The 26,355-nt window shown below is 30.6% G+C and overlaps 1 protein-coding gene across 10 annotated transcripts in view; it reads right to left on the bottom strand.

Annotated features, from left to right (window-relative positions):
• Nucleotides 1-1,890: 1,890 nt before the first annotated feature.
• LOC114936227 (octopamine receptor beta-1R) overlaps nt 1,891-26,355 on the bottom strand; it is an 81,803-nt gene continuing 57,338 nt past the window's right edge. For 7 of the 10 annotated variants that reach the window (XM_029309350.2, XM_029309349.2, XM_029309352.2 and 4 more), the window contains 4 exons: nt 25,678-25,984; nt 11,529-11,640; nt 7,227-7,471; nt 1,891-5,430 (listed from right to left, as the gene is read on the bottom strand). In XM_029309350.2, coding sequence (XP_029165183.1) covers nt 7,261-7,471; nt 11,529-11,640; nt 25,678-25,984 — 630 coding nt within the window. In that variant the 3' untranslated portion in view covers nt 1,891-5,430; nt 7,227-7,260. The remainder of the gene's footprint in view (nt 5,431-7,226; nt 7,472-11,528; nt 11,641-25,677; nt 25,985-26,355) is intronic. The other 3 variants (XM_085486118.1, XM_029309348.2, XM_029309347.2) reach the window with 1 other exon arrangement.

Below are 26,355 nucleotides of genomic sequence, written 5' to 3'. Positions count from 1 at the left end.
TTAATATTAAATATTCTATTTTCTCATTTTAAAAACTTCCCTTTATTTTTTTTTATCATTTGTTCTGCTTTTCTCTCTTTTTTTTATATCTTCTATACTTTTCCTATATCTTTTTCTTTTGTTTATATTTTTTATACGTATATTTTCTTTATGTACGTATATTTTTTAAATTTTGTATAGAACGTATAGTACGTTTTTATTTTTTATTCATAAAATTTTTCATATAAATATACAGTAGGCATATTCGCAAATTCTTTCTTTTCACAATGAAAATTTAAATTTTATTGTAATTTACTTGAACTGGAATACGAAAAGGAAGAAAAACGTTTATATGTTTTTACACAATTAGAATATTTTCGTTTTCCTACAAGTGGAAAATTTGATGCTATGACATCGGACGGAGGGATCAGTTCGTGCTTTTTTTTTTTTCCTCTTCTTAAGAGGGGACAGGGAAAATATTTTTCTCATTTCGACGTGATCTTTTTGCACAAAATACGCGCCTACATGTGTGTGTATATTTCGAGATAAGGATCCGATATAAGACGGGGTAGTAAAAGAACGTCTTTTCGTGGCTGTCAGCGCGCCTGTCGACGCGAGACCTGACACAAGTATCGATGATTGTTCTCTCTCTCTCTCTTTCTCCCTCGCGCGAAATCGCGTCTGCCATTTTTCGGAGCGTTTTCCCTGGACGGAGAGAGAGAGTGAAAGGGGATGGGGATTTTCTGTCAGTTGCTTCGCGCGCAAATTCCTCGTCGTCGATCGCAATTTTGTCAGACGGAATTGTTATTCTGATCGCCTCGGCAGAATTCACCGTGAAATTCAATCGTCGATACGAATGAATAATGCGCACAGCTGTGTGAAGGAAAATATTGTAATGGCGAGTAATGTAATAACACACGAGAGGGACATTATTATTCATGCTCGCAATCGCTTCTTGACCGTTTTGATTGTGATTTTCTTCCCGTTTTTTTTTCCTCTCTTCGCTTATAATAATATCTCAATTGTTCATTATCGGAATATGAGAAAAAATGGACGCTCGATGAATTTATCCTGTATTTATTCAATTTTGAGTATAGTTGTCAGAAATGCTGGAAGATTGTGTGTAGTTATTTTATTGATGTAAAATTTTACCGAGAAACGAGACAGAGTTTCAATGATAAATAAAAATACATAAATCAAATAACTGAAAACTGAATATAGAGAGGAGGAAACTTTTGCTAGAGAAATATAAATATTTTTTCCCTCTTTCCTGGATCTCTTTATGTAGAAATTGCGCGAAAATAAAATTGCAGGCTGCGGATAATATAGCTCGAAATTATTCTCGGTGGATTTTATTTAGTTCTTTAAGCGTCTCTGCGGAGAAAGAGATGCATTTTTCTAAATCACTGCATTTTTATATTTGTTACTCTCGTTCGTACACGTACTTACGTTTCTGTATTTATTGCTTTCGTTCGTATTTATTTATTCAAACGAATAAATTAATTCTCTACGTCTAAAATGGCCGAAGCAGGTTGCAAAAAAGCATCAAATTACAATATCGATTAATTCGATACTCCGTTATTACAGATATTATTAATATAGCAAAAATATGAATAATAATATATTAATTGTCTGTGGGATTCTTTTGGGAAATGATATATTATATCATCAGAAATACTAAAGAGAGAGGAAGAGAAAGCGAAGGATAACTTTCGTCGCACAGTCTGTTAGACTATCGATCAATCATGCTCTTTTCCGTCGTTGGTTAACCGCAAACAAGCCCGACTACCGTGACGATGTCGTCGCTAAATTAATTCACCACGTAAAATGCGGGGACTCATAAAATATTGACACGGGGAATGTTACAGGGTAGATTGGGGAGCGAGGATGTGATTAAAGACTGCATTGTGCTTCCTTTCGTAATATAACATCGTTTATTTTCCATTCCTCTCGCGTTCTCACTTTATCTGTTATTGGCTATTACAATCGAATGGAACAGAGTTGACTCGAAATCACACGAATTTGATGAAAAGGATACACGTCTGTTTGCTCCTAATTCTTAATTTTCGATAGTATCCTTCCTCTCTCTGCGAGAAATATCGAAGAAAAAGCTATATTTTATATAGAAAAAAGTAAAGGAGAAAAATAGACGTCTTACATATAGTAGAGATAAAAATTAGATTATATAAAAATCGTTTTTATATATAAAATAAACTAGAATATCCTAAGAATCGATAATAATTTGCATAAAATATTTCGGCCGAGTCAATTTTACTCCGATTCGATTCACTTATAGTCGCTTTTTTCTCTTCCTTTCATTCTTATTTTTCACTCTCATATTCACGCAATTTACATAGATTATCTATACATATCAGTTCTTTCGTCGCGTTTTTCCATTCGCACTTTAGTAACTCTATTTGCTGCGTGTGTTCGATTTGTGCCGCTAGACACTTTTAAACGTCTACGCCGCCCTAAAATTGCCATTGCAGTGAACCGCTAGAATCGCTCGTTTAAACACTACGCTTTTTTTTTAGGCCCAGTGTACAGCGCGCGTTAAACTGTTGTTTCTTTACAAGATGAAATTTTTTTTTAGCGTCACTACACGGATTGTCAGACACAACATTGCTTTTTTTTGTACGAACGAACGATATCGATTGATTATTTTGCTGATCAAAAAGTGTGTCTCCTCTTGATTCTCTTTCTCTGTGGTATGTTTCTGCGAATAGTTGATATCGTTGATAGAAACGTCTCTCGAAATGTCACGACGTGAAAAATTCGAGAGTTTCTTCGTCCAATATCTTTTTTAACAGATTTCTTCCGAGAAAAAGAATTTACCAAGGTCCATTTTCGCATTTCTAGTTTCATGAAGATTTCATGATTGCTTTAAAGAAGTGTGTATATTTTATTTTGTCAATATTTCTTGTTACATTTTCTATAAATTTTCCAAAAATGAGATACATTTAATAATAACTTGACAAAAGTGAATAACATTTATATTTATTTTTTAATATTGTGTTTGTGTATTAGTAATTTTTAAAAATATCATTGTATTTTTAAAAAATTATTAATTTTATTAGTTTTTTTAAATATTGTATAATTAATTTTAATTTTCCTTTTTTTCGGATCTGACGCAATTCGAATGCGCGAAAATAGATCTTGAGACATTTTCTTTCTTTCATACGCATGTACGATCAGCTGAAACTTACTTGAACGGAAGCCCGATATAAAACGTGTCTAAACGCCTCAACGACGAAAACTAATCTCACGATGTATACCTAGAAAAATAAAATCCATGTCGACGCGCGTCGAGAAAGGAACATTTGTGTCAGAAAAATGAAAGCCCATGTTCGCTTCAAATTTGCACTATTTTCAGATCAGTTATATTCTTTATGTTTCGATATCGGTATACAATAGAGATTAATTCTTCGAATTAGAAAAATTATTATTACGACAATTAAGTAGGTATACTAATTATAAAGTATACAAATTAGAAATACATTTTTATTAATTTATTAATGCTAATACTTACTGAGCTGCTTGATATAATTAGTCAGCTCAACCATTAGCACTAATAAATTAATAAGAATATATTTCTAAAAATATCAATGTAGAAATTAAATATTCGAATGCAGTATACTCGATTGAATTAACATAACGACCGATCAATTTTACGTATGATCGTTCTTATATATATTTCAAGAGATTCCCGTATTTCAAGAATTTTCTAATAGCCTGGTATCGCTTTTTTGATGCTTTAATTATGTCGTGCAATTGCATTTTCCTTGCAATTTAGCGAACTTGTTTTCTAGTGACGAGATATTTCGATGATTTCATTAAGCGAACGTAAAACTGAAATATGATTTGACAGAAATTGCACGAGAAAGTCGTGCCGGTCAGGGAATTACGCTAATTAATGTCTTTACTCGGACGGTCCGCGTAACTGCGCGCGTTAGCATAATCTCTTGTCCACATTCACTCTCTCATTCGCGCGCGCTTGGTTTCTCTTTCTCGTCGCATAATCATCCAGTAGAGAAGATGAATTATTCTGGAGTCCGACGATCGATTAAATAAACCATTGATGCAGAAAAGGTATTCCGTATATATTGCGTTAATTTTTCGATATTTATGGCGCGCTCTATTAAAAAACTTTGCGCGATATTTCAGTGTGTTTGATTAAAAAACATCGCGTAATATGTGTGCGCTGTCTGTAATAATAAGATCAAAAAGTATATAATAGAATCAAAGTAGCTGCTTGTGTATTTAGAGATTGAATATAATAATTTGAAAATAAAGGTTCTAATATCAATCTTTCGTTTTAAAACGCCTCTCTTTTAATTATATTCTTTAATTGTAAAAGTTATCTTCCAATTAACCCCTTTATTTCTTCGTATTTCAATTTTATTATCATCGAGACATTTTCTTTACATTTTTAGTCTTTTTATTTTTATTATCTGTATTATTGAAAATAATATCATAGTAGAACGGGAATTGATAAGATATTACAACTTTTGCTTATCCAAGTACAATTATCGGAAGCGATATTTCTCGATAATCTGAAAAAAAAAAATAAGGTTAAATCAAGTGCGTTGACAGAATACGGAATACCTTTACAGATATAATTCTATGATGGCACAAATAAATAGAGACGTCTTATTAATTTAAAATATATATTTTTATTTCTTTAAATAATGAGCTCTCGGTGTTGTTGTAAAATTTTATTGATATTTATTAATACGAATAATATTAAAATATCACTTATCCTTTTTGATTGAAATAAAAATGTGAGACTCTACGTTATGCGATCTAAAGAAATAATGATATATATATTCGAACAATGAGATGCTCATTTAATTATGTCGTCGTAGTATGTTCTTGACTCGAGTTCTCTATTGTTGTACACATAAGCAACACATAAAATTTCGACGCCAATATGTGTGTATAATATTATCCATTATATCTATTATACTTACAAAAACAATGAGCACGAATACACACATACACCTAACTCACTCACCCATACATATACCCCACAAACATGCACACGTATCTCTAAAACGCTTTTATTATATATTTACAATCTGTCTTTCAGTTTTATTGCTATATGGTACATTTATACAGGCAATATGGCGCGCAAGATGGACGTCTCTTTATAAATTCTGTGTAGTGATCCATCGTGGCGTTATTGTTTCGTGATTACGGTAATATTACACACACACATGCGGTCTTGTTACTAACTGCGTTAAGTATCTCGCATTACACATATTACAGCCTTGCGTGTGCCGGTGCGCTAATAATTACATCTAATTAGCGCTAGCCGGGCATCTCGACGTATTTACAGAGTAAGCATAGATTAACAAATCCCCTTGTGTAATCTCGTGCATACCTTGCACGCGTTTATCCATTGTTCCGCTTAACTTCTGGTGTCGCTGTCTTTGCGCGAAATCATTCCGCCTATACGATAGTAAAAAATATATTTATGTATAAGATTTAATTATTATTCATTTACAAACACACACAGAAAATTGCATTAATTTTTGCTAGGAAAATAATCTATACCCGGTTTTTATTTATTAGAAATATTTTAAATAATAATATATAATAAATAACAATATATATATATATATATAATATATATAAAAGAATATATAAAGAATATGTAATGTAAATAAAAATAATAAAGTTTGATAAATTATTTTATAACGCATCAGAATAGATTCTATTTTAGGAATTTTAAGAAACTATAGAATTTTATTTTTAAGTTATATAGTTTGTACGTTTTGTAAATCACAATTATTTAAAAATTTGAAATTACATTAGATTTATTTAAATAATGATATATAATGTTTGGGCGCACTTGATACTGAAAAATTAAGGGAATTTATTTATTATTATAAATTTATTTTATTTTTATGAAAATTATTGAAATTTTACTCGTGACAAGATTTTTAATAATTTTGCAAGAAAAGAAAAGATTAAAATGTTAATTGAGATGATGGTTTTTTTAAATAAATTTTACTTTTTCATATATAAATAAATATTTTTATCTTGAAGGAAAATGAAGAAAAAGAAAAAATATATTAAAAAAATAAAAAATATATATTAAAAAATATATATTTAAAAACTCAATTTAATTGATATAGACATTTTTTGTCGAATAAAATTTCGTTAATTTTCTGTGGATATTAGCAAATTAATAATTGCCACTGGAAACTTTTCCGAAATTCTCTTGCTAGAATTTGCAAAATCCTTCATTAACAATATGATATTTGATTTGACGGATTTCTCCCGTTATATATCGAAATGCTAAATGAAAATTCCGTCTTAAAATCACAAATTGAAGAATATCGATGATAATCGCTCAGTAATAGCGTCTATTATACTCGTTAATACCCGTTTTAATGACCCCGCTCTTCGGGAGCATTAATTTCGATCTCGAATCTCTCGAAAGCGTTTGTCGTGTGCTTCCGCCAGCGATATGATAGCGGGGGATTATATTACCGGATGTATTTCGGGACAGCGATTATATGGGAGGCAATTACGTGCCGCCGATCGTCACCCTAAGAAGGACGACCATGGTAAATTGATAGGCGCTCACTTTAAAGATCGCAAATCCACGATTAAACTGTTTTAATTTCCGCTTTTACTTTAAATCAACGTTCACACAATTTTACATGTATTTAGAATTAATATTCTGTCGAAAATCATTATTTCAACTTTAACTAATGTCCCAAACTCATAAAAGATTAAAAAAGTCACGCGCGATAAAATCACACGCTCATAGCGATAAAATTTAAATATTATATAAAACAAAATTTAATAATTTCCAATAAAAAGATATATACATTTTTTGTGTTTATACACATATATGTTTTTTTCTTTCGCGCATCTTCTTTTATCTAAATTATAAAATCATACTTTTTAAAAGTATTATTTATAATTCGTTAAAATGAGAATGTATTATACGGTGAAATAAAGAGAATAAAATCGCTAAGGCGTGCATCGCGTGACGATTAACAATCAACGTAACTTTGTACACCTCGCACAAAGTTACGGAATAACGGAAAAGCCAATGATGTGTGAAGTCAATAAATCCGGGCAATAAAGGTTAATTGCGAACACCGGTATATCGATTGATGTTGAAAAATCACTGGAACGAAGTGGCTCGATTTTGCTTCGGCTGAAAAATCGTCGGGGGAAAAAAAAAAATCAGAGGAAGAGGTAGATCGTGAGTGGGGTGATAAACTCGCCTTTCAGAAATTGATTTCTTCAAGTCTCGTCGCGCTACACGAATTGCGAGGGTGTCTTCCAACAATTGGCGCAACAGGGCAGAGCGCTCTTCAGCGTGTCCTTGAAGGCGTCGCGAAAGTCGCGGTTGAAATACGCGTAGATGAGCGGATTTAGGGCGCTATTGAAGTAACCTATCCAAAAGAGCACCGACACCACCGTGTTCGGGCAGTAGCAGGCCTCGCCACACAGCGACGTCGTTAGATACCTGAAAGAACGACAGAAAAGGACCATTCTTTACATCTGCTTGAAAAGGTTAAGCACTTCATTCGAGGTATCGTTTTAAACCTATTTAAGAGGTAGATGTATAGAAAATTGTGGAGAAAAATTATCTCCGCGATACGTCTCACTCTATATTTCTTCCAATTTAATTTATCATTACATTTTGTGTCAAAAATTCGGGACATAACTCGACACATTTTCAGGAATGTTATATAATTTGAAGTATTTGAAAAATAGATTTTTATTTATAAAAAGCATACATATACTTGTAATATCAAATACTGATGAGATAGACGAAGGAAAATAGGAATTATTAAAGAATATAAAAATTAAAGGAATTAAAGAATATAAAAATTAAGAACATGTATACAGTAAATTATTTAATCTAAAAAACGTAACATATTATAAATAATGCAATAACGTAAATCAAATCAATAATCGGAATCGAGATTCGCAGAGTAAGAGGCTGTAAATTTGTAGGAAAAAGTCAAGGAGAAAAGTAGGAGAAAGTCAAGGGATCGGCTGAATACGGTGCACCATAATTTTCGATTTATAGGATTTGTTCTATGTCAAATTAAGACGGAGATATGTTTCTTTTTTTTTTTTTTTTGCTTCTTGTCTCTTCTTGCAACATGCGCGCCATATATTTTCCATATAGATACATCTGTTGCATTATGCGGAGATTTTAAATCAATGTTTCGATATTGCCTTTTCCACTTACGCGATCGATGTTAAAATAAGATTCGTATTTTCAATTCTTCACGCGTAGTATCCATAATTTTGATTTCTGCCTTAGGATTTCGAAGTATTATCACATTTAAAATATTTATTGTTATTCCAAGAATTTGATTTGACGAGAATTATATTTTTCTCGTCTACATCACTCTAGAGGGATAAAGGGAACCGTGGAATTCAAATCTTAAATTCGAGATTGTTCCTCAACTTGTCTTATTGTTAGCAAATGACTAATTGTAAGCAAATTACGTGCAGGTACATTCACGATAGGTTCTCACAGTGAATTATATCTTTCTGTTTGTCATTTATTTAACGAGGTTTTAATAGCTTGAAATATACATTTATTTAAGAGAAACGATTATTGATTCGAGTGGAGTGTAATTGTTTCAAATACATATATCATGCAAATCAAACTGACGAAAAATTGTTTGCTAGTTTAAAATAACAAGAATGTCTGTTTTATACATATTTATTTTAATTCATACACATTTTTCAAAATTAAATTAAGATATCAAAGCTTTGAAAATTTTGAAATATTAAACGTTTTATTTTATTTTTATTATAGAAAAATGTATTCTACTAGAGTAGAGTGTTTTTGAATGTGGCCACTTTATACAAAAATAAAAATTTAAGAGAATTAAAAATAAAAATCAAATAAAAATATTTTTTCATAGAAATAATTATTTAAAAATGCTTTTTGATATGATTTTATTGCAATATAAAGTTTACATTAAAAAAAGATGATTTTTTAAACTATTTAATTTTATATATAAATTGTGAAATGTAGATATAATATATAATATATTACAATTTTTTTAAATAGATATTATAAAAATCTGATTTCTCTTTAATCTAAAATACATTTCAAAATAGAATAATTTGTTCCGCAAATTATTAAAAAATTATATACAGAAATTAAAATATAGTGTAAAGAATTCAATAATTTTAAAAATATTGTATTGTGAAACTTTTGTGATTTTTTCATTTAGAAAGAATTTATTTTAAATTTATCAAAAAATCCATCATATACACAATAACATATTATTGGCTGGATTGGATATTTTGTTTAAACTGAATTGACATAGAGAAATTCTAAGAACATAATGCGATCGTATATTTTTGACCACAGTCATATCATTATTAATGCACGAAACATTGATCGCGATACCGACATAGAACAATATTAACCAGTAACCATCGACATAGATTTGTGGTAGCAGCTATCTCTGACGAAAATTACAAAGCCACCGATATCAATCGAACAAATTGGACTCTGAATATGCAGTTGGTCCCTGCTACAACTATATATAAATTAATCCCACAGTAATATTATCTTATATTTCTTTATTGTTATATATTTTTATCTTTGTTCTTACATGTGTCTCATTAATAGATGATGGTATCGAATTCTCTTTTAAATGCAAAAAATAAGATATTAAAATATTTGCAGATTTCTCTTTCTTTCTCTTTCTCTCTTCTTTTTTTTTTTAAACTTATAAATACGAAACAATACAGAATAATTGTCGCAAAAATATATTTACTTATATATAATGTATATATATATATATATATATATATATATATTTATTTATTTATTTATTTATTTAGTTATTTATTTAGTTATTTATTTACTTATATGGAAATTGGCAAGAGGGAGAGAGAAAAAAAATTTTATATCAAAAGATTATTTCTATCTTATTTTTATTGAGATCCTTCAATTTTTGTTATTTTGCATAAACTCAAATTATTTTTGCTTATATATTTTTTTTATCTTTTATATTCTATTTTTATTCTTAGAAATAATTATCTGCTAAGAAATGATTGTATTTAAAAAATATAATAAATAGAAATAAATATTGATGAATTTAATAATTTTTCAGTTTAATACAAAAACAATTATAAATATGAAAGAGTATTAAAGAGACTTGCTAAAAAATTCTGAATTTTTTTAGAAATATAAAATTATTCATGTGATAAGAGAGCCGATCATCCAAAAATCGATAACACGATTTGGGAAATGGCCGAACTACGAAACTAATGCGAGCTTTTAGGTCAGTAGAGTGATGCGCTTTGTGCATTTGCATGAATAAAAACCGAGTTGCAAAATGGAGATGTCTTGTTACACATTCATATCTACATCACTTTGTTCTATTTGCATAGAGAGCAACATTTTCAGGCGCGTATTTATCTATCAGTTATTCGTTATTCAATAAAATGTTTTATCGCTGCACTGTAATGTTACATTTTACCAAAAGAGAGAAAGTAAGCTAATTTATGTGCATAAATAAAACAACAGAGTGACATTTTGATAATTTTACAAGGACATAGTTAGATCTAATTTTGTCGTACCGATTTCATTAAAACAATTTATCTCATTTTTTTATTTTTTAAATAGAAGTTTAAAAACTTTTGTACTTTTGTAAAGTTTATTTATTTAGTTGTAACCATATTGTAATTATTGGAAAATTTTCTAAAAATTCATTGATATGTTTGCTAGACCGTGGTATCTTTCTTCTGCGTTTGATATTTTGTCGCTATTTTAAACTTCTCTCCGAGGTAAGGTTTTTCCTGTTTCTCATGTCCTTTTCTAAGGGAGATCTTCATATTCCTCTACGGTTGCGGCGCTTAGTCAAGCAAATAGTCAAACTACGAGCAAGCTTGTGGAGAGAGTAGGGTAAGCCATCAGCAAACTCCATAGAGATACATTTTCCGAGCTTGCATTAATAAAACATAAGACAGACGAGACTATCCTCTTCTCTTTCTCCCTCTTTTTCTCTCTTTGTCTGTTAACCTTAGATATTCGGCATCAGTAAAGCTCTCGTTCTTAACGACGGCTTGATACATAAACTCCACAACAAGAATTCTTCAAAGCAAAGTCGCCAAGTTCGTTTCCACTAAAAGTATTTTGCTTGATGAGATTTGGATTGCGTTCTCTCTTTCGCAAGGAAGTTTATGATGACACGTTGACATTTGAAAGTTTCAAACATCTCTCATTTAATGTTACGAAATAGTTAGAGAGGAACAAATTCAATTTTGGAAAAAATTAATTTAATATACGTATTTATATTTTGAGTTTTTAATTTAGAAATTGTTGATCGATAATTGTAAAATTTTGTCTTCTAGGTAGTTGACAATAATCAAACATAAAAAATGAAATCAAACACTTGCGTCTTTATTTAATGTAAAATCTTAACGAAATAATTATCCAAAATCGATGAATATTTTTTTTTGATGTCATGGAAAAAAAAAAAAAGAAAAAAGAAAAATAGAAAATTAATCCGCTGAATTATGCCATAATTGATACTCACCAGATGAAGAACGGCAGCCAACAGAGAAGAAACGCCCCCATAATTATACCGAGTGTTCTCGCGGCTTTGTGTTCGGCTCGCCAACTTCTTGTTTGCTGTCGTATCGAAGTACCTGAAACACCCAAATAATCAATTTATTTTACAATGCTGGTTTGAATAGAAAGATAATTCACATCAGTATTTTTTTTCATTAAACAAACAGAACTCTCTGTCTCCCTCTCAATGGGTCTTAATTTAACCAGTATAGAAAACAGGACGGAGCAACTCTGCTAGATTTTAGAATGGATGACAGAAATATCGCAGGCTTTGCGCGATAATTGTAGCATTTGTAATTATGCATTAAATATTCGTGTCGTGTAATGCAGATTCAAAGTATGAAGCTCGAGTATTAACACATTGCGTTTCCGTGCGCGTGCACACGTTGCATTGGTAAATTTTAATATAATTCCGTCGAGAGTAACGCTGTTTACATAATTACCGCTATAAAATAAGCTGAATCTACCGACATAGAGACCGCTATAATAACAACAATAATGGCAGCCGTATAACGTTATGCTCAACGTCCTTCTACAGAAGTCTATTGCCATATTAATGAGGCAATTGCGCGCATAGCCTTCAATCCTTAATTAATCACTCGGGAATGAACGTATTCATTTTGTAATTTGCCGAAGTCAAATTGGTTATTGATTATTTAAAATTAAAATTAGGTTATTAATTTTTTATAATTAATTTTTTACAATAAATCTGTTTCCTCTTTTCTCTCTCTCTCTCTCTCTTTGCTACTTTTTTTCACAATCGTGATATTAAAGTTAGAAGGAAATTAAATACATCAATCAGATTGCGTTTCAAAATAATTTAATTTCTGTGGCGTGCGATTTTTTAAAATTTTTATTCGGAGTAGATGTAAATATATAAAATAATTGCAAAATTATTGCGAGATTTGTGCTTTATCAGAATTTCGTTTTAGTTCCATTTTTTATCTATTTTATGCGGCGCACGCGTTGAAGAATTGACTGGAATAAATTTAAAAATGTAATTAGGTACATAAATATTGGTTGACGATGAAAATTCAGATCGTCGAAAGTTAGTCTGCGAATTCAACACCGCCGAGATTTAATGAGGAACTATACTCTCTCATACCATCGCTATTTTTTCTCCCTCGAGTTTCTCCTGAGAATTTTCCTGCGGAAGCTATTAGAAGCTCTGGCCTACCTAATTTCTGATATAATTACTTTGCACAACGTGCCATCGAGCGTTGTTATCGTAGCGCACAACTGCGATAATCACACTACGGCGCGACGCGAACATCATCATATACTGAAATTTTTCCACGAGCTATTAACACGCACTCGCCATTTAATCTTCTCGGCTGCTATTGCGCGAGAAAGTTTACTTCGTGAAAAAGCACTCCTCAAGAGTGGAACAATAATTTTTATGCAGAAAAAGTAGCTGTAATAAAGTTAGAAAAGTTTTTCTTTTATTATTTAAATTGAAAATAAAAAAAATATATATATGTATACATATACTTACTAAAATTTATAATTCAATATAAATATGTCTTTTTACCAAAAAAATTCATAATTTATAAATGGTTAATTTTTTTAAACATTTTTAAAATATATTTTTATATATGCATATATTATATAATTTAATTCTTATCATACATAATTGGGGAACGAAATTGATAAATATTTCTGCATAGAATTATTTGTCAGTTTTGTGAATTTTTGCCATTGGTCAATAGCAGCTTAAAAGTTTCGTTAGTTTGCACGAAAATCTGAAATTCCTAAGCACCTTTGCGGATGTGCATAGCGGGACCTCGAAAACCGCAGACAGAGCGAATTTACTCTGGTGGAGCTATATTCAGCGGGGAGGAGAGAGGAAAGTTGTTGTTTAGATAATACGGGAATAGAAGGAAGGGTGTCCGTTCGGATAGAAGGCTGAAGGGTTCGCGTGTTCGGGCGCATTGAGGCAGATTTAGGTTGGTTGATCGATGCTCAGCGCTTTCGTGCAATCAATGCACTCGTCTATCAAGATATAAGAAGCACCCCTGCATACAGGGTGATCTTAGCGAGGGAATGCAAGTGCACGAGAAAGTGCATTATCAATGTATTCTAAAGCCGAGATCCTTGGCGAAGGATATACATGTATATTATATTAGAATTAAGTATATAAAGGTGTGGATAAGCCAGAGCACATATATCATCCGGATTTTATCGGTATTTCAGATTATTATAATCATTTTTATACATATATATTTAAAGATTAGATTGCATATTTATGTTAGAAAAATATTTTATTCGTACTTTTATATAATACGGTTATTATTTTATAAGTTTGATCTTTTTTTATTTATTAGCAGCAAAACAATTCTCTCTCTCTCTCTAATACACATTTATTCAAGCTCATTCATTTTATCTAATTTATCCGCACCACTTCTTTCTGTTTTGTATTTTATTATTTATTATCCTCGGTAGAGAGAAAGATTGAGATATTAGAGACAATTTTTAATATAAGGAACAGTCGGCAAAACTGCGCGGTTTCTCGGAATGTAAAATATATCTTAAAATTAATTTGAAGATTCCGTATAAGAGCGAAGTACTCGCGTTTTCTCGCTATGGATTACCCTGTATATGGACACGCACGCGCGAGACAACTCGGAATGCAAGACAATCGCGACCCTATTTCGCATCGCGTAATCTCGCAGTTTAAAGCTGCGTCTTAATACGGCGCTCGTTACTTGGTATCTCCAGGGAAATATCTTTAACGCTTTTGTGGCCCAATTCTCTCTTTCCCGTCTTTTTAAAACGACTGGATAGCGACAAGCGAGAATAATGCCTGACAATGATGCAATATCATCATTTTTTTCGGTAAGAATTTTTCTAGAAAAAAATAACTTTCGGTGTATGAATTATTGTCTTTTTTTACAACTACTATATAAAATATAAAAGTTAGAAAAATATTATTACTTATTTTTTTTTTTTTTACTTGTGTGTGGTAATTTATATTTTTATATTTATGCTTAATTAGATATCTATGTTATTTCCTATCTGTTAATACAATTAAATCATAATTTTATTATTATTTATTGAAATTGTTACGTTAGATATATCTAATTATTTGTTATCTGTTAATACAATTAAATAATTATTTTATTATTATTTATTGAAATTATTACGTAAACAGACAATGTTTTTTTAATTCTTGAAATTATATTTCTGCATTTGAAATTGATACAACTATGAAATAATGACATTACATTTTTTTAAATGCTAACTAATATTTTTAAAAAATGTAAAACTGTTATATGAAAATATTTGAAAATTTTCTATTACGAGCATAATGTGTTAATTATAAATTCTATATCAGTGGAATCGTGTAATAAATAGTTCTGTTACAGATAATATGATAAAGAGTGGATAATTAGATTCAATTAAAATGCTCAATAATGAATCGTGAAATCGATTGCTCGAATTAAACGTCAGTCCTTTGATACAAAATATACCGTTAAATATTGCGTTTTTTCCACATGAACTCCCAACATTCCGAGCAGGGTATAATTGCGTAATGGTGAACTTATGTAATTATGGCAACAGAATTCCATCGTGTGAATTATCAAGCGAAATTTCGCCTGCGGCAAAGAGATGTTCTTGTTGAACCTCGCGGAAATTCACTACTGTCCGCTGCTCCACTTTCGTCTACAATATGTGGATCTTGTCGGGAATTACATCAGTTTCATTTCTGATACGGATAGATACACAGACGAAAATTGACTACTAAAAAAACGTACTTAACTCAAAATTGAAAACTTTTTAAATTTTTTGGCATCTATCTTTCCTCGACAAAAACGTCAAGATTTATTGTATATAACAATAAGAATCTTTTAGAGACATTTTTTATTATTGATGTCTATTAATTATTTTTAATTGTACTATTGAGATTTTTAATGTGAATTTTTTAAGATATGATATAATATAAGAAATACAGTAAAGAGATGCGAAATATTAATAAAATATATATTTATAAAAATTTAACATAATATATTGCAACTTGTATTAAAATTATATATGAAATATACATAAGATAAATGAAATATATATTTTATTAAAAATTGAAAAAATTTGATAAATATCTGTTGCAGAAAGAAAATAATAATTTTTAAACTTGGACGAATTGAATTAGTGAAAAGATATTCAATAGTTATATTTTAAGCTATTCTATATTCAACACAAAAGTAGCTACTTGGTATTACTGTCAAGTTTCTCATTGTACAGTTCGTTGCGCAAATGGTACCGTGAATTTGACACCATCATCCTCATCGTATTCAGGTTGAATTCTAGTGAATATGAGACTTTATACCACCGAATGCGATAATGCATATATCTACATATGTATATGATCATAATGGATGAGGTATACAATTTAATATTTGTGAATAATAAAATATAAATTTAAATCAATGCAATTATTTTTATAATTAGATTAATGGTATTAAAATACAGACAAAATATTTTTTATAATAATTCTCTAGGAGATATATAAATTATGTTATTACTTTTGATAAATTATAATTATTTTAGTAAATCTTCATTGCAATATATATAATTTGATAGCAATACACATATCAGAATACGCAAATGCAATTCAAGAGTTATATGATTGCATTTCATTTTGATGTGTAATTAACATCAGATTTGAGAAATCTGTGTGAATTTAAAATATTCTATCTAGAAAAATATCTTATTTTATAAAACTTATAAATTATAAGAAATATACTCTGAGAAATATAAAAATATTACTCAGTTATCCTTAAAAATCTCGTTTTATTTTTTTGATGTAAGTAATTTTGCGCGTCATCCGCAACTAACTACAACGAATCGTTTCTTCTTTCCGGTCGCGTCTATTATTGGGAACGTGATTCGCGAGAAGATGAGATTGATACAGATGTTGCATATCGAATTGCCGTCACAGAGACACAAAACACGCGATATAGATTTCAATGGAATGTTTCGACGAGACATTATTCCCTTTCTCGTAAGAGCTAGACACTATTGTTCTCTAGAAAAGACTTCTGTGAGAAAAGAATATATAATAATGATATTAGAAACTATATATTTATTTTTATAAGTTTCTGATTTTTACGATAACTGTAATGCAGTTTTTCTTTTATAGTATTTTATTTCAATGATTTAGAAATAATATTTTGTTTTTTATATATCTATAACTTCTAAATTTTTTTTTAATTAAAATATGAAAAAAATTTATTTCGAACATTTCAGATGTATAAGTAATTCAGAGTGTTTTAGAATTTTTTAAATTCTAGTTTTAAAAAATTTGGAAATTGAAAAAATTTGAAGAATAAATAAAACTAAAACTAAAAATTTTATAGACATAAAAATGGTGTATAAAAATATATAACTTTTTTCAGAAAAAATAAAATAACCTAGAAAGAAAATTAATGGAATTTTTATTTTTAATTTTTGGAAAAGAGAGAATAAAATATTTTTGTTGTCTCTCTCTCTCTCTCTCTCTCTCTCTCTCTATTATTCTCTATCATTACAATAAATTTGTTATTATATTTTTTCTGCTATTATTATTATATTTATTTTATTTTTTGCTTGCCGCAATAACTACGATTCAATCACTTATGATTCCAACAGTGAGACGCGATAATGTTCTTCGAGGAGGAACGAAGTTTAACGCGTGCTCAATCGAATCCGCATCGAGATTCGACCCCGTGATATCGCTCGCGAGGTTAATAGGCATGCAACGTGCAACATAACTGAAGTGCACCATCCTCGGAAATCGGTTGCCTTCTATATAACCGCTTTAATGCAACAATATCCCCAACACGGTTATACACATATGTACCATATATGCATATACACGCATCAGATCGCACCACACATGCGCGCGCGGGAATGATATGTACTTAGCTAAATGTCGACGTCTCTGAAAGGCCTTTCGCAAAATTAGGTCACGAGGTATACGAGGGAGCAAGCGTGTTGCGGCCTATGGTGCAAATCAGGTCATCGTTCCGTATATCGATTTCATTCGATTGGGCGATCTCTAGGCGCATTCGAGAAAGTGACAAATCAAATAGACATTGTTTATAATGCATCTATATATGTATAATCAATGATTTTCGAACGCATCATAAAAATTGTGGCCGTAAAGATGCATTAAAATTTAAATATACTATTTTATACTTTATGTAATATCGTGTTGAAATAATTAAAGTAAAATCCGTTTCATCAAGAAGAGATGAAAGCAAATAAATAATAATCAGAATCATAAATCAACATTTATCCAGCTTCTAAATGCAATGTGTATAACAGACCAGCAGCTGAAAAAAGATCATAAATCATTTACGATACATGGTATTCTTCTTCGCAGTATCTTGAATTATTTCTTAATGTAGTTTTTGCGAAGAGAATACAATAGAGAATATCAAAGGAACTGAAGAAGAGAACGAGATTTCTATGAAAAAAATTATTTTTTTCATAGAAATTTTAATAATTTAAATGTATACTAAAATTATAATAAAATTATAATATAACTTATATATTATAAATAATAATAAAAATAAAAAAATATTAATAAAAGAATTAAAACTTCTGAAAAGTTTTCTCTGCCTTCTTAACAAAAACAATAATTCTAAAAAAATATAAAATAATCTCGTATAATAAATTAAATTCATTAAATGATTGTAAAATGTGTGACAATTAATTTTTGATTTTAATAAATTGATATAAATTGGCAATATTCTTTTCGCAAGACTAAAGACAATTTTCGTCATGTTATTCTAGACTGCTTCCATAAAATTGAAGTTCACCTAGACACAATTGCGTTAAGCTGTCGATACTTGACGATCGATTCGGCTGCCAATAAGCTTTTCATTTAACCGCCACGCTTTTATCATCGATAGACACACATTACGGCTTCGCGAGAGTCGTAAAATAGAAAATGAAAAAGATCGGAGCCCTTCTCGTGAATGTCCGGGATGATGAATCGTATAAAGCGGCAGCTGATCCATCGCTGTTCATTTTGCGGAACGTGAAATCGTAATCCGGTACAGAGTCGCATGGTGTATTAGTCTGCACGACAATTTTCTTCGGGATAAACGTCTAATCTCCAAGCTCGGATTAAGTAAGATTAGAAAAATATATTAGATTTCTAAGTATTAATTAAAAATGAATATCTAGATAATTTTTGGAGAGTTCCAAATATTTCTGAATTAAATATACTTTTATCTTTGCAAAAATATACTTTGACGTATATATAACGCTTTCGCTAGAATCTACTCTCCATTGTCCTGTAATTACGGTAATTTTGCTCATTAAGTGAGGATTATAAATAGATCTCTTGTCTATTAATTCTTTTGCTGTCTTTTATGGTACGTAATTAGTAGAATGCCAGGATAGACTTGATGGATTAGGCTGGCAAAAAAATTGAAGAAATCTTTTGTTCCCGAGGAACACACGTGTGTCCTTTTATTGCCGATACGACTTCCCACGTACTAAATTAGGGCCAAAGCGTCACTTTCTCAAGCTTTATTGGCCATAAAAATCTGATCCAGATTTATCTGACTTATTCGATGAGGATGTTCCGGCAAACCACCCTAGCTGATATTTCTTTTTTATTACATATTCCAGATTTAAAGATAATTTTATCCACACAAAAATGTCGACGCAGGTTTATACACTTTTATAGAACGAATATAATGTCGACTAATACATTTTATTTTACAAAAAGAATTTTTTAAAAAAATTTACATTATTTACTCGGATAAATTCTTAACAATTTTATTATTCTTTCTCGTCTGATATTTCAATTTTACCATTGTTGATAATTAATAATTAAAAATAATAAAAAACACAATTAAATCAGAAAATATCAAGGTTCTCTCGTTTAACCAAAGGTAACAGATGAGAGGGATTTGTTCGGGGACAACGTTGGACGCTAGTATTCCAATCCGAAATATACAGATAACTCTTCACTTATTTATTTTCGATCTGCCGCGTTGGGGTTCGATCCCGTAAATGAATCAGCAATGAAGCTGAATCTGGGAGCAACGCGGCGTCGCGAAAAAGACAGACTCGATCTCTCTCTCTCTCTCGACCCAGCAGCGGGCTGAGGTAGGTCAGTGAACGCGACTGCAGCAGGCTGCCAACCAACCAGCCAGCCAGCCCCGACGGGAACACCCTCCCGTCCGGGGTAGCAGCCCGCGAGTCGTTCGCTCAATATCTGGTGAATGCGTTGCGAGAGCGAGACGAAAACGAAGTGGAAGAGCGGAAGAAAGATGTAAAAGGAAGATGCAGGGACGAAATTCCAAGCAGCGAGAAGGAATTGAAGAATGGGGTGATTCGTATATATGATATATTCGCAGAGTCATATAGAGGATTGAAACGGGATGTGTCTCTGAGAGATGAGATCTTTCGCTTATTTATATAATAAACCACGCGGTTTTTTCCCTTTGAAAATAATTCCGCGATAGTCGTTTAATGACTGCAAATTCTTTGCGTCGCAATTACGATCCTTAATGAGAATTGGTAATTCTCAAGTCCTCAACTTCTGAGGGCTTTAAAAACTATCGTCGACACTTCTCGTGTGGAACTTCTCCTCGAACGAACTTTTAATGGGGTTGGTGGCGAGGATACTCCAAGTTGAATGCTAAAAGTGGCGAAACGAAATGAAGTTTGATCGAATTTCTCATTTTTGTAACGTTGTATTGTTTCTTTCTTTCGAGTCTATAAAAATTTGAGAGGAAAATTCTAAAATTTAAGATGCGCATAATTTTAATGTTTTTATGTATCTTCTTGATTTAAAAAATAATAAGAGAACAATCTTTCAATATTTTTAATATAAACCTGCTCAAATCTGCAAATTAATAGACCAGTTAATATTCTATACTCTATAGGCTAGAAAAATATTTTCGTCAAATTATTTAAAATGAGAAAATATGAGTTTACAAATATTTTCTAGGTTTCTAACTTTTTCACGCACATGTACGTGCATTTAATAATAAACATGCAATGCGCAATGTTCTAATCAAAATGTAATTTGTATAGAGAGTGCTGGAAATCGTGATAGAGTTGCGAAATCATCTCGATTTGCGGTGCGAAACAATGTCTATTGTGATTCATATTCGTTGCGCGTGCACGCGTTACACATATATAAATTAATTGCAATCTGGTACAATCAGATTATATATACCTGCAATCTGGCAGCTTTATGTCTCTCCGTGATATATATAGGCCCCATAGAAGATATCATGCAAAGTAATCGATACGTTTGCATATCTTGCTCGTATAGAACAGTATTTTTTTCGGCGAGAAAGATGGTGAAGTACCGATCGAGGTCGTTTTAGAAATATTTTTTGTTATATATTTTATGAATTTTTCAAACGATGCCAATTTTTAGTCGTGCTTTTTGTAAACGAGTGTAAAGTTTCAATAAACGTGCGAGAGAGGATAAATGAAAGAGTTGTTGAATAACGAAAATTCAACAGTAAAATCGCAATATATATTTCGAAACATCTCTCGCTTTCTCTTCTTCCCTTTTGATATCGCGATACACATTTGGATGTATTTGTACAATGTTGATATTTATGTCTCTATGCATGTTTATTCATTTTTGAATGGGTAGATCTTCGACATTTTTTTACTGCGAATTTTAACGAGATTTTTTTTTGAAACCGAGTGACATTTTAAAAGATCTGCGTGGAATTTTCTTCGAGACAATTATGATTGCAATTTTCTAGTTACGGTACTTCGTTTACATTCTATTTAAAAAATTAAAATAAATTAAAATAAATTATAATAAGAACTTTTATATATTATGCAGGTTCTTTATAACTCGTCATTTTAGTTAAAAATGCCTAGCCGTTTTTATAAAGCGTTGAGTTTTTATAAGATTTTTTTTCATTAAAAGAAGAACCTTTTTATAAAATGGTTAAATTTACATATAAAAGAGAGAGAGAGAGGATGTAGGGGGAACGAGAGAGAAAGTTTTTGAACAATACATAGATGTATGTGTGTGTAATTTGTAAATTCATTCATAGATTTTTATTCTATAATGATATTATTTATAACTTTATTTTATCAATTAAAAAGTATTCAGAAAATGTTTATATGTTATTTCGGAAAAATGAATTTTATTATTTATAATTATATGATTCATAGACTTTTATAGAATTTAATTTTTTAGTATAAATATTTATTTATAAAATTCTATTATTTCATATTATCTAGAGTTAAATACTATTTATATTATATACTGACTGGTTATAATTATTTCTATTTCTTAATGTTACCGTAGAAATGATTATTAAATTATTTTCTTCAGGCAATTGTAGAATTTATTATAGCAAACAAAACATAGAGAGAGAGAAAAAGAAAGAGATCATATGTAGTTATTTTTTATATTTGATCGAACGTTACGACATTATCACCGTGTAGAATATAATATGATGCATTGCGGGAGATATGATCTATTACTAGATTACATGATCTATTACTAGACGTGTTCATACTTGGTTCGCAAACGACGAGTAAACTTCACTACGCTACTCTACGAATTACATGTCAAAATTAGAGACACGACTTCCTGACGTTATTTTTACGAACAAAACGATTGGACGCCAGTTGAGAGAGGGATGGAGAACTGTCGTGAACTTTCAAGCACATTGCTTTGAGGATGCGAGAATTGCGAGAAATGTAATATCGCGCCGAAGTATTAAAGGGGATGCGAAACCGATCGAGATGAGAGTTTATTTTGATTTTGATGATAAACATTTTGCTTCAATCGCGTGGTTTCCGCTCGTGTTTGATGTTATTCGCGAGTGATTTATTTTGGAATTATTGCAACAGATTCCAATTTCGAATTATTATTTTTTTTTTAATTTGATCTTACATGTTAGATCTTTCCCACAAATCTCATTTGATAATTATTTCATTCAGAAACATTCAGAAATGTTAAAAAATTATTTCTTAAATATTTCAATTTTCTAAATGTAATATTTTTGACATTTTTATAAATCTAATTTTACAATTTTTTCATTTTAAAAATATTTGCGATTCTTTTTCTAAATTCTAAACTTTCTTCAATTTAATGTGTTCTTTACTTTGCATTGTCTTGTATAAATTTTTATTTAATATCTACTGCGTTATTTGTTTGTCATTTCAAAAACACGCAGGACTCAGTGAAAAAGGAGTCATTATCAAATGAGCAGTAGTTCATTACATTACGAGGGAAACTTGTAATGAAAATTCACAGTAATAGATGATATAAATAAAAGTTATCCTGCAAAAATCACGATATTATGCAGTTGATAGATACCTAAGCAATTACTGGAAAATGTGAAATATATGCACGTAATAATTTAAAAATTGTTATATATAGGCATATATTTTTCTTTTCTCTCTTCTCTCTCTTCTCTCTCTCTCTCTCTCTCTCTTTTAATAATTTTCCTAACTGAAGAAATATTATTTTTTTTTAATATTGAGAACCTATTATTCTTCTCTATTTATTAAACAATATACAACTACTAGTTTTTGTATTCGGCAAATCCGCCGCAAATCCACCGCAGTTCTTGCCACGTGCAAGTCGCAAAACGCATTTGCGGAAAATTCATGGTGACGTGAATTTTCGCGCTTTTTTCTACGCGATCAGATATAAAACGCTGCAAAAAAATATACACGAATTTTGTTTTTCTTTTACGGAACTGTCGTCATTCTTTTTCGAGATGGGGAAAATAACAGCCGGAAAATCCGTCGGGACGTGCATTTTGAATAGAATACTGCGTTGGTGTCATTGTGAATTGTGTTGATCGGGACGAGATATTGCGCACGTATATAATAATATAGACAATTAATTCGCTTTGACGTTAAACTCGCGTTCGTATAAAGATATAGTTATTTTTTAATGTGACGCGAGTGTATGACATTTATAGCACTTATGCTATACAATGACAGCACATCAATCAATATGTTGAAAATTTCGTGTCGGATATATTCACAAAATATAAAACCTATGATGCAAAACTTCACAAGATAAAGATACTCTGGAAATAAAATTCAATTCGCATTGCGATATGATGTGATTTATATCAGAACTTATATATTGCACATCTCTTTTCATGGTCATGAATATCGACGACCACATAAAGAAAAATAGCTTGAAATAAGATATTGTATTTTAATATTTTAAGAAATATCAATATTATATCAAAAAATTTAGACATATAGTAGGTTCAAATTTTTTCAATTAAAAGAATTTAAATGTAGGAAATTCATTAGAATCTGCTTATTGTAATAATAAATAAGTAATCCCATTTAATGACAATAAAAAAATTTTAAAGTTATATTTTAAAAATATTTCAAAAACTAATTAAATTATATTACTTTCCATAGCACTTTTATTAAAGAAATAAGTTTATTTTGATTTGTTGAAGAATCTGTCTCCAAAATCTCAGCTGTCAATGTTGAACATTTTTAAAACATACTGTATATCATATTTATAACAGCAGATGTTTGACATGATATGTAATTTGCGGCATTTATTTCAAAATTGAATTCTGACAGCGTTGTATAATCTTGCTCGTTTACCGAGATTTCCAACAATTTACCGTTTAAAGGTTAATTAAACACTTTATCGATCTTTATACACTTGTAAATACTTCTGCCATTGTTAAATTGAGCGTTATAAAGTGGCGCTTTTAACTGTCAATCCGATATGGAAATAAATTTCTTGTCGATCTCGTTATATAAACGATTAACTTATTATAAAAGTGTCAGTATGGACATATATTTCGTTGCAGCTTTTGCCTTTAATAATATAATTATGTTTAAAACTTGTCGCGTTTTTGTGAAGCTACTTAAAATAATATCATTTAAATCAAAAATTTTGATTGGCTTTATTATTTTTATGTATTTTGCGTTATATATATTTTTAATTTCGAAAATTATTTAAAATGTATTTCAATATTAAATTATCGTTTTTATTAAAATAGTACTTATGTATATATAGAATATAAATATGTTTCTTAATTATCTATTATAATTATCGATATTTTAATAATTTCAGACTGTCACAAAAAGTGAGAGATAATATCAGAAATCTGGATTATAAAAATTGAGAAACATTTCTTTTAAAATAAAATCTTTAATATTGTTTTTCGACTAATCTACTGATGAAAGAAAAATAGGAGTTTATTATTGTTACAATAAAATATACGTGTGTGTATGTTGTGTGCTGGAGAGTGTAATCCATGTGTCGAGAGAGTTTCATTAATGTTCTTTGTATCATTAACGACCGTCATAATGGCCATGCAGTTTTGCGCCGCGTGTCATTTGGCCACGAATTTCGAACCAAGTTTCTCCTCGGATCGATGATTACACGGTTGGTTTCGACGTATCGGCCGTAGCGGGAGAAAAAGGCGAATCGCCCCGGGCTAAAGTAATAATCTTCGCTTTGTGCACGTCGGTTGAAACGTGCATTAAGGCTTTTTGGACGAGAGATGGATGGGGAATGGAAAAGCAATTGAATTCGCCACCGCTCAATTTCACCGATAATTGAGGGACACCAATGCTTTCTGTACATTCGATGTGCAAGATTTTTGGCGTCGGAGTCTCACAATATTTTCTTTAGCTAATAGTCTTTTCATTTCTAAATTCATTTATATTCTATCATTCTTCATTTATATTTTATCTTATATTTTATTGTACACGGAGAGAATTTGCTCTGAAAATCATGCTAATCGTGTTATAAATAAATATTAATATCTGCCACAATATATGATATAAAATATGTTCCATTCATTTTACACTTTATGTGCTTAAATATTTTAATTAGAGAATCTCTTCTAAAATTCTTCTAATACCATATATAATTCCACGATTACCATGATTTTCAAGATAAATTCTAAGACAAAATTCTCTCCGAGTAGGTATCTTCGACCTGAATTCCACGAGTGTTTCAAAACACAAAAAAGCAATTTATAATATACCTATACACTTTCAAATAAATTTTTGTATTATACCTATTATTTCACACACATATATATATTATCTTATTTCATCTCTTGTTCCATTCTATTTTTTTCAACTTTATTTTCTTCTCTTCTCCCGGGTTCTTGTTTCGCACTCACCGTTCTCGATGTTGAGCTCCGCCGCCGATGCCCTATAAGAGAGCGGTCTTCCGTAATCGCTCGCATCGCTCGGATGCAGCAGCAGCTGATGCGACGTCCTGGAGTGGTGTCTGGAGCCGCCGGAGGACCGGCGCACGTGAACGCTGTTCAACACCGTGCTGCTGGATGCCCTACTGAGGGCCGCTCTTTGCCTCACCGCCTCTTTGTAGATCTTGCAGTACATGCAGATCATCACGATACCCGGGATCCAGAAGGACACGCAGGAACTGATCACCGCGTATGGAAGGTTCACCACGAACACGCAGATCTAAGATCGCAGAAGCCGAAAGCTCTTTTCAATCGCGCGGAACGCGTAGTCGGAATTTTCTTTCTCAATTACATATGTATGTGAATGGGTTTTACGAAATAACGATTTTTTTCTAAATTTTTAAATCATTCTGAAGCTTATGGAACGTGAAACCTAAAAAGGAGTTCTCTATTCTTTAGTTTAAAATAAAAAAAAAAAAAAGCTTCGATAGATTTGATGCAATATTAATAAATCTAAGATTAAACGCAGAGCGCCGTTATTTTATCGCTTTCGATATAATAATAGCGGAGTTAATAATAATATAATAGTTATATATGTGAACGAAATTAAGGAATTGTTAAAATTGTGCTATTAAAGAATCAGAATGAGCT

This window comes from Nylanderia fulva, unplaced genomic scaffold (genome assembly GCF_048542155.1).
Source record: "Nylanderia fulva isolate GAGA-0341 unplaced genomic scaffold, ASM4854215v1 Scaffold4, whole genome shotgun sequence".
Classification (NCBI taxonomy): domain Eukaryota; kingdom Metazoa; phylum Arthropoda; class Insecta; order Hymenoptera; family Formicidae; genus Nylanderia; species Nylanderia fulva.
This window is presented reverse-complemented; position numbering and strand designations above follow the sequence as displayed.